General features: G+C 37.6%; 1 protein-coding gene and 1 long non-coding RNA gene across 2 annotated transcripts in view; one reads left to right on the top strand and one right to left on the bottom strand.

Moving 5' to 3' along the window:
- LOC103783148 (uncharacterized) overlaps positions 1-13,359 on the top strand; it is an 84,445-nt gene that overhangs the window by 52,125 nt on the left and 18,961 nt on the right. The window contains exons 6-7 of the long non-coding RNA XR_010112514.1: positions 45-112; positions 674-803. This is a non-coding gene — a long non-coding RNA (uncharacterized LOC103783148). The remainder of the gene's footprint in view (positions 1-44; positions 113-673; positions 804-13,359) is intronic.
- LAMA2 (laminin subunit alpha 2) overlaps positions 6,683-13,359 on the bottom strand; it is a 637,137-nt gene continuing 630,460 nt past the window's right edge. Inside the window, exons 61-63 of the mRNA XM_055114116.2 lie at positions 10,752-10,882; positions 8,641-8,863; positions 6,683-7,052 (exon numbers count right to left, since the gene is read on the bottom strand). Coding sequence (XP_054970091.2) covers positions 6,895-7,052; positions 8,641-8,863; positions 10,752-10,882 — 512 coding nt within the window. The 3' untranslated portion in view covers positions 6,683-6,894. The remainder of the gene's footprint in view (positions 7,053-8,640; positions 8,864-10,751; positions 10,883-13,359) is intronic.

The raw sequence follows: 13,359 nt of genomic DNA, 5'->3' as shown, positions 1-13,359 counted from the left end.
TGTGATGGGTTGGCTTCCTGTCTGCCTTACATCGTGATTGTAAGCTTCCCGAAGCCCTCAGCAGAAGCCGAGCAGATGTTGGCACCATGCTGCTTGTACAGCCTGCAGAACTGTGAGCCAATTAAACCTCTTTCCTTTATAAATTACCCAGCCTCATATATTTACTTATAGTGATGCAAAAATAGCCTAACTCAACCTTCAAAATAAATCAGTGTCTAACTACTTCTCACTTCTTCTACTGCTACCACCTTTTCTATCTCTAGGTGCATTCCTGCAGAAGTGTAGCACTTCAGGGAGATAACTTTTCTAAATAAAACAGGGCCTTAATTTGTCCAAGGGTGAATGAGCCGTTCTTCAAACCTGAAGATACAAAACTAGCTCTCAAGAGAGCCCATTCTACCAAAACGTTCAAAAAGTGATGGTATTAATTCTCTGATTTGTAACTGAATGTAGCTATTTCTAATATCCCCAAGAATATATAAAACAACTTTCTTAAGTATGTTATGAATGTGCCTTTATTTTTTTATTCTCAAAATTTTTCTAATCATTACATAAGTGATAATGGTCACTGTTCAAAATAATGGATTTCTATGATCTATATGTCACTCTTTAGAGAACCTGAAATGTGCTGATACTTTAAAATTTTAAAATATTATTATTTGTATTTTTTTAGTGAAGAAACACTCTATATTAGTTTTCTGGAGCCATCGTTATGAAGTAACACAGACTGGGTGGCATAAACATGGAGATTTATTTTTTCACAATTCCGGAGGCTAGAAGTTTGAGATCAAGGTGTTGGAAAGGTCAGTTTCTTCTGGAGGCTTCTCTCTTTGGCTTGTGGATGGCCGTCATCTCTCTTCACCTTCACATGGTTTTCTCTCTATGCCTATCTGTGTCCTAATCTCTTCTCAAATTCTTACATCAGTCATATTGAATCAGAGCCCATCCATGTGACCTCATTTCACCTTAATTACCTCTTTAAAGGTCCTGTCTCCAAATAGAGTCACTTTTTGAAGTACTGGGGTTTAGAATTCTGACACATGAGTTTTGTGGGGACACAGTTCAGCCCATAACACCCTCATATCAATAATGGCACAAACATCATGCTCAGTTAGGTAACTGGCACAAAGGCCAAAAGAATGAGTCTGAGCCACCACCCTGCATGACAAGATTCCTAAATCATGTTGGAACTTAGGGTCCAGCCTGGGGCATTGCTTCCCTCCAGGTTCACTTTGGATGTGAGGTATGTATTAATCTCAGTTGAGCAAAGGAAAAAAGTGCATATGTTTTTATATCTCTCTTAATTTAACTGAGATTAAAAGACTTTAAAAATGAGATTAAAAAGTGGCATTAGCAGTTAAGTCATATCCTTTGCAAGTGGTAGTAAAAAAGACTACTCAGGGCTTGCAAAAATGGATTACGATATGGTGTTTTGTTTTGATGTTAATCATAGATTATATTATACACAAAATAATTCAGCAAATAATTCATATAACATCAAGAGATTTTCAATTTGTCAAAGTCCTCTTTTCCTCTGTCATTAAGTAGGAAATCTAGAAGAGTTCTGTAGTTGGGGACAATAGGTTAAATCAAAGTGGGAGAAAATAGTGATGATTTTTTTTAAAGCGCTAATTGAAGCCTTAAGTGTCTGCCAGTGTTCTGGTGCTTTGGGGCTGAAATCTGCTCTGTTCTTTAGTCAGTGGTGTTCACCATGGTAACTTCAATAAAAGTCCCCTCACAAATGTTTTTCTTCTAAAGTGCAAAGCACCTTTTTAAAGAAGAAGGCTGACAACCTGGTAGGAGTGGGTGTTTGGAAAATAAGTGAAAAGTCTTCTGCTTTCTTCATAATTGCTGTGGGTGGCAGGAGGTGAGGAAATCATTGAGGGGACAAGGTTGGGTGGAGGAAATATTTTATCTTGTTTTGGGATAAGAACTAATTTGATTTTTGAGGTCAGAAATTAATTAAAAAATACTAGAGAAGAAACTTTTCCCTTTCATAAAACGTCCTTATTTATTATTTATTTATTTATTTTTGAGACAGATTCTCACTCTGTCGCCCAGGCTGGAGTGCAGTGGCACGATCTTGGCTCACTGCAACCTCCGCCTCTTGGGTTCAAGCGATTCTCCTGCCTCAGCCTCCCGAGTAGCTGAGATTACAGGTGCCTGCCACCACACCTGGTTAATTTTTGTATTGTTAGTAGAGATGGGGTTTCACCATGTTGGCCAGGCTGGTCTTGAACTCCCGACCTCAGGTGGTCCACCTGCTTCAGCCTCCCAGAGTGCTGGGATTGCAGGCGTGAGCCACCGTGCCCAACCAAAATGTCCTTATTTCTGACCTTAAAATGTGGACAATTTTTGGTTATCCAAATTCATGCGTCACTCTGGAGTATGAATTTTGCGTGGGACAAGTTTTGTCCAAACCTAATTCAGTGAATTCTGCTTGGATCCAGATGCAACTGTCTGGACTACATTGGGAAACTTTACTAAGGTGGGACTTTGAGCACAGTTATCAAAATATCCTTGAGTTCCTTCTAGTTCCTCCCCATAAAATGTGGAGGTGACAGGAGCCCAGGGGTTTTCAGTCTTGGTTTCACATTTGAATCAAGTGGGGATTTTTAGAAAATGCCAATGCCTGGGCCCTACCCAGAGATTATAGTTTAATTGGGCTGGGGTGACACCCAGATGTCAATTTTTTTTTTCTTTTTTGAGACAGGATATTGCTTTGTTGCCCAGGCTGTAGCATAGTGTCACGATCACTGGCTCACTGCAGCCTTAACCTACCCTGCTCAAGTGAACCTCCCACCTCAGCTTCCCAAATAGTCGGGACCACAGGCATGCACCACCAACACACCAGGCTAATTTTTTTTTTTTTTTTTTTAGAGCTAAGGTCTCACTGTGTGGCTCAGGCTGGTCTCAAACTCCTGGGCTTAAGTGATCCTCCTGCCTTGGCCTCCCAGAGTGTTGGGATTACAGGCGTGAGCTGCTGTGCCCAGCCCAAATGTAGATTTTTTAAGCACCCAAAGCACTTTTAACATCTAGCTAGACTTGAGAATCACTGTATTCGCTGATCTCAATTCACTTCCAGTTCTACCATTCTATCATTCTAAGGCATCTACCTACAAATTGACTGAAGCAGGACTCTATTCTGATAGGAGTGCCAATTTAACTGCCTTTGCTTTCCATTTTGTTACATATCTTTCTGTGCAGGACTCAAGAAAGAAAGGCTTTAGCTTTTAATCTAAGGAACCCAACATCTTTATTCCTGTTTATCCCACTCAGTGTCCAGATTAAGCCCAAAAAGTCATGTCAGTGTTTAGTGCAGATGTATGTTTCCACTTTTAAAACACATTGGTTTTCAAAAAGTTTTATTTCTTAAAGTTTGGTTAAAAGATATTCACTAGATTCAATGTTTTATATATTAAATTCACTAGATTCAATATTTGATATAAAAAGATATTTCTTTCATTTGAGACAGGGTCTTGCTCTGTTGCCCAGGCTGGAGTGCAGTGGTATAATCATCAGCTCACTGCAGCTTTGACCTCCCAGGCTCAAGCAATCTTCCTGCATCAACCTCCTGGAGTAGCTAGGACTATAGGTGCATGCCACTACGCCTGGCTAATTTTTAAATTTTTGGTAGAGACAGGGTCTCCCTATGTTGCCCAGGCTGGTCTCAAACTCCTGGGTTCCAGTGATCCTCCTGCCTGAGCGACCAAAGTGCTGGGATTACAGGTGTGAACTACTGCACCTGGCCTATAATATTATTATTTTTAATGGGTGTGGAAATTGCCAAGACAAAGCTAATAGTAGAATTCTCAAATGACTATAAAACTCTTTGTTGGCATGGAGGATAATGTTTCTTTTTAGAATAGTGCTTCTCATCCTTTTTTTTCTTTTTTTTATTATTATTATACTTTAAGTTTAAGGGTACATGTGCACAATGTGCAGGTTTGTTACATATGTATACATGTGCCATGCTGGTGTGCTGCACCCATTAACTCGTCATTTAACATTAGGTATATCTCCTGATGCTATCCCTCCCCCCTCCCCCCACCCCAAAACAGTCCCCAGAGTGTGATGTTCCCCTTCCTGTGTCCATGTGTTCTCATTGTTCAATTCCCATCTATGAGTGAGAACATGCGTTGTTTGGTTTTTTGTCCTTGCGATAGTTTACTGAGAATGATGATTTCCAATTTCATTCATGTCCCTACAAAGGACATGAACTCTTCATTTTTTATGGCTGCATACTATTCCATGGTGTATATGTGCCACATTTTCTTAATCCAGTCTATCATTGTTGGACATTTGGGTTGGTTCCAAGTCTTTGCTATTGTGAATAGTGCCGCAGTAAACATACATGTGCATGTGTCTTTATAGCAGCATGATTTATAGTCCTTTGGGTATATACCCAGTAATGGGATGGCTGGGTCAAATGTTATTTCTAGTTCTAGATCCCTGAGGAATCACCACACTGACTTCCACAATGGTTGAACTAGTTTACAGTCCCACCAACAGTGTAAAAGTGTTCCTATTTCTCCACATCCTCTCCAGCACCTGTTGTTTCCTGACTTTTTAATGATTGCCATTCTAACTGGTGTGAGATGGTAGCTCATTGTGGTTTTGATTTGCATTTCTCTGATGGCCAGTGATGATGAGCATTTTTTCATGTGTCTTTTGGCTGCATAAATGTCTCCTTTTGAGAAGTGTCTGTTCATATCCTTTGCCCACTTTTTGATGGGGTTGTTTTTTTCTTGTAAATTTGTTTGAGTTCATTGTAGATTCTGGATATTAGCCCTTTGTCAGGTGAGTAGGTTGCGAAAATTTTCTCCCATTCTGTAGGTTGCCTGTTCGCTCTGCTGGTAGTTTCTTTTGCTGTGCAGAAGCTCTTTAGTTTAATTAGATCCCATTTGTCAATTTTGGCTTTTGTTGCCATTCATTGCTTTTGGTGTTTTAGACATGAAGTCCTTGCCCATGCCTATGTCCTGAATGGTAATGCCTAGGTTTTCTTCTAGGGTTTGTATGGTTTTAGGTCTAACGTTTAAGTCTTTAATCCATCTTGAATTAATTTTTGTATAAGGTGTAAGGAAGGGATCCAGTTTCAGCTTTCTACTTATGGCTTGCCAGTTTTCCCAGCACCATTTATTAAATAGGGAATCCTTTCCCTATTGCTTATTTTTCTTAGGTTCATCCTTGACAACACATTAGAATTGCCTGGGAATGTTTTTAAAAATCCTCATGCTTGACTGGGCACAGTGGTTCATGCCAGTAATCCTAGCACTTTGGGAGGCTGAGGCAGGCAGATTTCTTGAGCTCAGGAGTTCGAGACCAGCCTGGGCAACATGGTGAAACCCATCTCTACTAAAAATATAAAAATTAGCTGGGCGTGGTGGTGCCCACCTGTAGTCCCAGCTACTTGGGGAGTGAAGCAGGAGGATCACTTGAACTGGGGAGGTTGAGGCTGCAGTGAGCCAAGATGGTGCCATTGCACTCCTGCCTGGGTGACAACATGAGACCCTGTCTCAAAAAAAAAAAAAAATCATTATGCTCTGGCTATGTCCTAGACAAAATCAGAATCACTGGACCAGGTACTAGATTTTTAAAAACTCCCTAGGCACTTTTCTAAAGCATAGGCAGTTTTTTAAAAACACTGAGCTAAGCTTGAGAATTGCTTCTGTAGAATAAAGTTGTGTGTACAAATTGTATTAAGCAAAAGGACGTGGTGAAATAGTGAGTATGTCAGCCATCACCTCGATTGGAAACAGCACCTTCCTTCCCCTAGTGGATAACAACATTGTCAGAGAGGATTATTCTTTTTTGCTAAAATTTCCATAGGAGAAAGGCATTTCCTGTTCTTTTACATGTTCTGAATTATTAGACTGTAACCATTGTCTACTAAAGATGGCAAATGAAACGTTTCCTTTTTAAGCTGGTGAATAAAATCAAGGCCAGTCTTCTTACAGAGCTCTTTGAAGATGACTGCAATCATGGGTAAAAGGAGAACAAAACACAGAACGTTTATAGAAAATGAATTTGTTAGGTCAAATTACAGCTCCAAAAGACTCAATGAAGTATGCCTTTTAAGTTTCTGGTTTATTGTTTCCTGATAAGTACAAATGCATTTCAGCATTATTCCTCTCCACCTAGGTGTAAATTGTGATATTCACTGTAGGCTTAGAGAGCCCCAAATCTTTCTTAGTACTGTAGTATCAAATGTGTGCTTGGTTGTCATTCATAAGCTTGGTTTTGGCATCTCCCCAAAGCCCATAAATCATTATCAAATAAGAAAATCAAGTAATTAAGCTTTCTGGCATGAATCTGGTCTATACCCTCTACCTTCAGCATAAAAAGCTATTCACTCATACGGCTAGTTAAACTCTCTAATAATGAACTTGGGTCAGGAAAATGATTTGCTAATAATTCTTTCATAAATAGAGTAAGGGAACTGATTTCCTCCCAATCACACATGCCAAATTCACTTGCTGTCAGTGGCTTGGACAGAAAGCCAAAGCTGTCATACATGGTAAAGGATGATAAAAGTATTGATAGGAATAAGTAAGTTAAAAAAAATTGCCTCCATAAATTACATCTGAACTCTTTCCTTGAGATGACTGGAGGGTATGTTGCAAACTCAACAATTTATGGCCAGTTACCTTTTATCCTTAAAATCACACAAAACAGGCAATTATTTAGAATGAAATAATCAGTTTAATATTTATAGACTTGAGAAAGAACTTGAATTAAAATTCAGTCTGGAGTCTGAATTAGCACCATCTGAATACAGAAAGAATTCTATGTACATGCACAAATTAGTTTAATTAACATATATAGGTAAAATATATTTGTTTTACTTGATATACTTGTTTTGACAGACTCTTCCTGGGGTTACACTTATTTTTATTAGTTGGCTGGGCATGATACAGGTTGAATGCCCCTCAGTTCCAGGGCCTTGGCAAAATTAACCTCCAGTGGCTTGCCTGTGCCTTTGGTGAGCTTCAGGGATCTGATGCAACCTCGGAACGGAATACTGGTTGTTAGGCCAAACTGCTTGAGGTCATCTGAAAAAGGCAATGCAAGAGGGCTCAGCTTTGAAATGTCCTGCACCAAATATTAAGAGCATGTTTCAAAGTCAACTGTTAGCTTGAGATTAAATTGGAATGCTGTTTTATGCAAAGTTAGTGGTTTTGTTTTTAGCCTTACTAATAGAATTGTAGAGAAAGATCAACTTAAAAATTTTTGAGACAGGTTCTTGCTCTGTTGCCCAGGCTAGAGTGCAACGGCGCAATCAAGGCTTACTGCAGCCTCAACCTCCTGGGCTCAAGCGATCCTCCCTTTGCCGTGTTGCCCAGGCTGCTCTCCAACTCCTGGGCTCAAGAGATCTCCCCATCTATGCCAAAAGTGTAATTCCAAAGTGTTGAGATTACAGGCATGAGCCACCATGTCCAGCCTCAACTTTTTAATAGTTATATATTATAACATATGAAAACATCTAGAATTATACATCTTAAGACATGAAATAACTTGGTTTGGGATGAACAAATTTATAGTTGTGACTTAAAATTGTAAAATGTTACTTCATGAAACAAAGCAATTGATCAAATACTTTTAAGTACTGACTTAGAACTTTTTGAAGGTGACTTTATCACTTTCTTACATTGTAAAAATAAATCCCTAAAGGTTAAGTAGGTTGGATATTCATGTAGAATCTTCCTCTTATTATAGAGGTGCTTGTTTCAGTAGGCCTACTAGGTGTTAATTAGGATCCCATTTCATAGACTGAATGGAGAAGTACATTACCTCCTTCATAATATCTTGGAATTTATCCTGATTGAAGCAAAAGATCTTTTTAAAACACAGAAGCCACTTTGGAAAGAGGAGCTGTCGTTGGGCCCCCATTGCATTTCTATCAACATTGCTCTGTCAACAATTGCTGAATATACATTTTGCTTGTTTCATTAAGCAAAGGAGCTTTATATAAACAGGGATAAAAGTTCCTCTTGACAAAATGATGAAAGACCATTCCAGGAGGCTATGTTATTACAGTACTTATTAAGAGGCACTTGGCTTACTTCTCATCAAATTGGCCACTCTTGTTTATGGGCACTTTAGGTAAATCTCTACAGTTCACATGCTATATTTAATGTGCTAGAGAAGGATTCTGAATGAGGATTTATTGCTTGCGTTTCTTTGTAATATAAATATAAACTCTATAATAACATAAGGGGGAAATTAGCTATGTTTAACCCAATGATTTCCAGAACTTGAGGAAATAAGTTCCATAACATTTTATGATTCCTCTGGTATATTAATTTTAAAAAAATCAGAAAGAACACCAAGTTTGGCTCCAATTGCTGTTAAATGCCTCATATCTTTTATAAGCCAAATTCATTTCCTCCAGCTTCAATCTCTCCACGAAGGAAACTTTGGGGGCTCTCATGAAAAGTTCAGTCCCATGTGGTTTATATAAGTAATACGTTCATTTTACACACTGGAAATTTTAGGTAAGGTGCAGATTCTAAGCAGATTCTAAAGCTAGGAAGCAAGTACACATAAGCACACATTCTTAGACACATGTAAATATAAATGTTTTCAAAACCAGTAACATAAGACAGCAAAGAAATTGTTGCTGGGGTAGCCAACACTCACCTGGGAAGCCTCCAACAAACACAGGGTCATTTGTGTCAGCTGATGTAGATGCTGGGTTTGGGCTTTGGGCTTCCACCTGGTTCCCATCGACTGTGAGCTCAATGCGGTGTTTGATCTTGTTGGCAGTGACTTTATGCCATTGTCCATCACACAAATGCCCTGGAACCCCAGCATCATAGACAGCAGTGAATCTGCCCGCACCATTGTCCACATGAAACATCAACTGGAAAGTAGGAAATAGAACAGTCACAGATGGTTTCATTAAAGAAGTATCATGATGGTTCACACATACAAATGATCAGGTCTCCAGGAAAGACATCAGCCAGAATCATTTGAAATGGATGTAACTGGGCATATTGAAAAAAATTTTAAAACTTGACAAAGTATAAATCTAATCACCAGGAGTCACAAATTATGCTCTTTGCTTTGGGGCATTGTTGGGAGTTAATAGGCAAGATACATAAAGCTGGTAATAATTCTGCTTTCAGAAAAATTTGAGGCCAGGTGACAAGAAAAGGACCTAGTGTACACAGGGAAAAATTCTACCTCACGTCTTTTTAGAATGTGAGAGTTCTGACTGAACCTTATAAAATTTTCTTAAAAGATATTGTTTAAAGTGACTCATTAATTTGGTTTACAAATTCAAAGTAAAGGATTTTTTAAATTTTAAACTTTTGATGTTTTAATTATATTTTTTTCCTTCATGGATTTCATTTTATATACAAGACTGAGAGTTACATAAATTACATTTTGGAGCCCGTTTCATGTCACAGGTGCCAAAGACCTGAGCCAGAAGGCCAGTTAAATTCCTAACAATGAAGAACTTAGATTAGAAGTTCTGGTCTAAATGAGAAAAATCTGTTTTTAGTAATGTGGAAAAGCCCCTGAAATTTGAGATGACAGAATTCTTTTGAAGCTGGTGAAGAAACGAAACATATTGAAACACTAAAAACATTAGTCAGTTTGGCAAGACATTTGACAAGGTAAAAGAAAAGAAATGAAGTCTTAAAAAAGAAGAAAGATTAAAAATGCAAGTAAATAGGTGAAAAGTTTGTAAACTCTATTGATGTAATTATTAATGAAATGTTTACTATATTGGGTGGAGTTTGCATAACAGGCTTTTGCATGTAAAAGGAGCTTGGTGAGAAACGCACATGATAGTGACATATCGATGGTAACTGCCCTTAAGAGCATGTGATGAAATGAAGCTTACTTGAAAAAGATGTAGTAAAAGTATGTTTGAAAATTTGGTAAAACTATTGAGTGTTACTTATTTGTTCACTCCTTTATACCTCTAAGCTGGTGGATCCTTTTTCCTATATTTGTTGGAGGACAGTTTGAAAATTGAGCAGAAAGAGGAAGAAAGCATGAAAAAAATATTTTAGGTCACTATGTGATTTTTCTTCTTGGGAGGCAACACTAAGGGTGGAAACGTGAACTGAGTTGAAGTATGATTCCTATTTAATAACCAAATAGAAAACTTGTGAAATTTCTTGTTTTCCCTTCTCTTTTTACCTGCTGCCTATAGTGCAAAGTTGTCTTACTGCAGGGCTGAAAGAGGCGTTTAGAATTTGACTATCAATTATTATCAAACTGACACACTACTTTTATAAATTTGCTGTTTTTTGAAATGGTAGCTGGATGCTTTTTTAAAAAAATTGAGAAACTGATATGTCAGTTGGCTACCTTGACTTCTAAGAGATGCCTAGCCTGTTAAAAGAGGCAGACTAATTTCAGATGATCCACACCTCTGCCTTTTCTCCCACTGGAGTCAATGGTTTCATAGACTGTGTGTTCCTTAAGAGGAGAATAAGAGTGTATTTATAGCAACACAGTAAGAACTTGAGATCTCAAACTATTTGGTTCATTATTAGTCAACATAATTGGCTTGCTGTATATATCAATGCATTTAAAATTTATACTGGCCTACAACATGCTGAAAACATACACAAATTGAAGTAATCCAGAAGGACGAAAACATACAATTTAGCTTTCTTCCAACAAAGAATACAGCCGGGCTTCAAAATATTCGAGTTTCCCACACATGAATGATATCTACACATCAACAATATCATGAAGAAATCAGAAATGTTTGCATTGCTGACACTCACCTTTTCATCAATCATTTCAATACCCATTCCATCCATTTTTTGACTACTGATCCCCAGAAGAACTCCAGTCGTTCTAGTTGTGCGGAATTCAAATTCTACAAGAAGGTCCAATCCCACTTTGAATTCACCAACTGTAAAATGAAGATTTTAAAATATTTTGGATTAGAGGATGGGGATTGTTAATTCAAACGTGTACAATGCATGACTTTTTATTATATTTCAATTCAAATGCTAGCTAATTCTAATGAGGGCTCTAAGTTTCAGATCCTGCCTGGCCTATCTTCCACCATTGCGTCATGTAACACACTCCATAGTTATTGCTTATTTTCTGGGCTACCTTCCCTTTTAGAATGTACGTGCTATGAGATCAGGGGCATTGTCTATATTTTTCACCATTTTATCCCTGTGCTTACCAAAGTATCTGGCACAACATGAGGGTTTACTATGTATTATTTGAATAAATGGATACACACTGAGATTGACTTAAAGAATCTCACTGTCAGGTATTATTATCTTAGAAGTCTCTCTGTTGGGTAAAGAAAAACATTTCAGTTACTTTTCAGTAAAGTTTTAGTGGGGCACACTAAATGGTGCCACAATCATCTGAAAGGGTTCAAAAGTTGCCACACATTTTATTAATAAAGAGAGAAACTGTAAGTGCAATGTTGATGGGAAGCTTCTGGGACATAAATAGACTTATCTTGTTCATCCAGTTAATTCTTTCCTCTATGATTTTCCATATTTGACTCTTTGATTTTTTTTTTTAATCTTTGAGCAAGTATTTAAGATACATCACTTAGGAACAAAGTGATATGTTAAGATCTGTCTAGACCACACCAACTGAACTGAGTATCAGAGAAATACTCAGGGGAATTTTCTCCAAGTCTTCTATTTATTAGGCAAGAAATAAATGCTATATGTAGCCACAGCTGTCTGCAATGAAGGATGGTAGCCGTTACATGAAAGACTTTTGTTCTACTGAGAACCTTGATGGGTTTGGATTGGCAAAGGTGGGTTTATAGCAGATTTTATGAATAAAAGCTACCCAGTTGCACCTGGGCAACATAGTGACACCCCTTCTGGAAATAAACAAAAAAAAAAAAGTAAAGGGTAGAAGAAGCTGAATTGCTCTGCAAAATAAAACAGAAAGGGAGAAGTAAGGAGAAGAGAGGAATGACATGAGGAAGTTCGGCTGAGGGCAGAAGGAATGAAGAGGCCAAAAAAAAGCCCCAGTGATTGGGTCGCTGGAAAACTTTTAAGAACAAAGATGTCAAAGGTTAAGATGAATTGTATGTTTTCCAGTGAAGTGATCTCTTCTGACCACCCAAGTCTTATGTAAATTGTATTACACTGTGTGTTCAGGGGATGGCAAGGGCCATTAGAAACAGAGGAAGTGAGTAATTCTCTGGTTTTGTTTGATCCAGAATTATAACAGCCCAGGCAGGATGGCAAGTCAATCCATTAAGTGCAAAAGCTGAAGCTGAAACTTGTCATAAAATTTGACTAAGAGAATGCCAGCCATCTGTGAATTTGCAGAAATCTTGGGGGAAGCTTTTAGACTTTCATAGCACATGGAATTCGGGGTTCAGCATAACCTGTAACGTTTCAATATTTAACATATCTTGTGTTTTTCTGTTTTCTGCTTCCGTGTAGGTGGGGTTTCCTACCTATATTTTGGTGGAGGGTCCTACTCTTCTATCACCCACTACTTTGTATGGGAGTGTTAAAATCACCTGAAGCCTTGCTCAAATGCTGATTCCTCCATGAAACGTTTCCTGATTTCCCCAAACAAAATTAATCTTTTTTTCTAAGTATCTACAGAACTGTGCTTTTTTGTCTTTAATCATTTTTACTTGCCTTCTTTCAATTTCTTACCAGTTGATAATATATTCTTGATAGAAAGAACTATGTTACTTATTTCTGTTTCCCATCATGATCTCCATGTATTATGTGCTTATTAGTTTATTTCTAATGAACATACACATATTTCTATGATACCACGGGACTGAATATTCTATCTTAAAGTATATTAATTGCAGATTTAAAAAATTATTATGCAGTTTTCATTGTAGAGATCTTTCACTTATTTGGTTAATTCCTTAGTATTTTATTTTATTTGTAGCTACTGTAAATGGAATTACTTTCTTGATTTCTTTTTCTGATTGTTTGCTGTTGGCATATAGAACTGTTACTGAATTTGTATGTTGACTTTGTATCCTGCAGCTTTACTGAATTTATCAGTCCTAATGGTTTTTTGGTGGGGTCTTTAGGCTTTTCCAAATACAAAATCATATCATTTGCAAACAAGGATAATTTGACTTCTTCCTTGGATGCCGTTTACTTTTTTCTCTTGTCTGACTGCTCTAGCTAGGACTTCCAATACTATGTTGAATAACAGTGGTGAGAGTGGGCATCCTTGTCGTGTTCCAGATCTTAGAGGAAAGTACAATAAAAACTATAAAATAATGATGCAAGAAATTCAAGAGGGCACAAAAATAAGATATTCCATGTTAATGGATTGGAAGAATCAATATTGTTAAAATGTCCATACTACCCAGAGCAATCTGCAGTTTTAATATAATCCCTATTAAAATACCAATGAGATTCT

Source organism: Pan paniscus, chromosome 5 (genome assembly GCF_029289425.2).
Source record: "Pan paniscus chromosome 5, NHGRI_mPanPan1-v2.0_pri, whole genome shotgun sequence".
Classification (NCBI taxonomy): Eukaryota; Metazoa; Chordata; class Mammalia; order Primates; family Hominidae; genus Pan; species Pan paniscus.
Note: the sequence above shows the minus strand (reverse complement) of the source record. Positions and strands in the feature narration are given on the sequence as shown.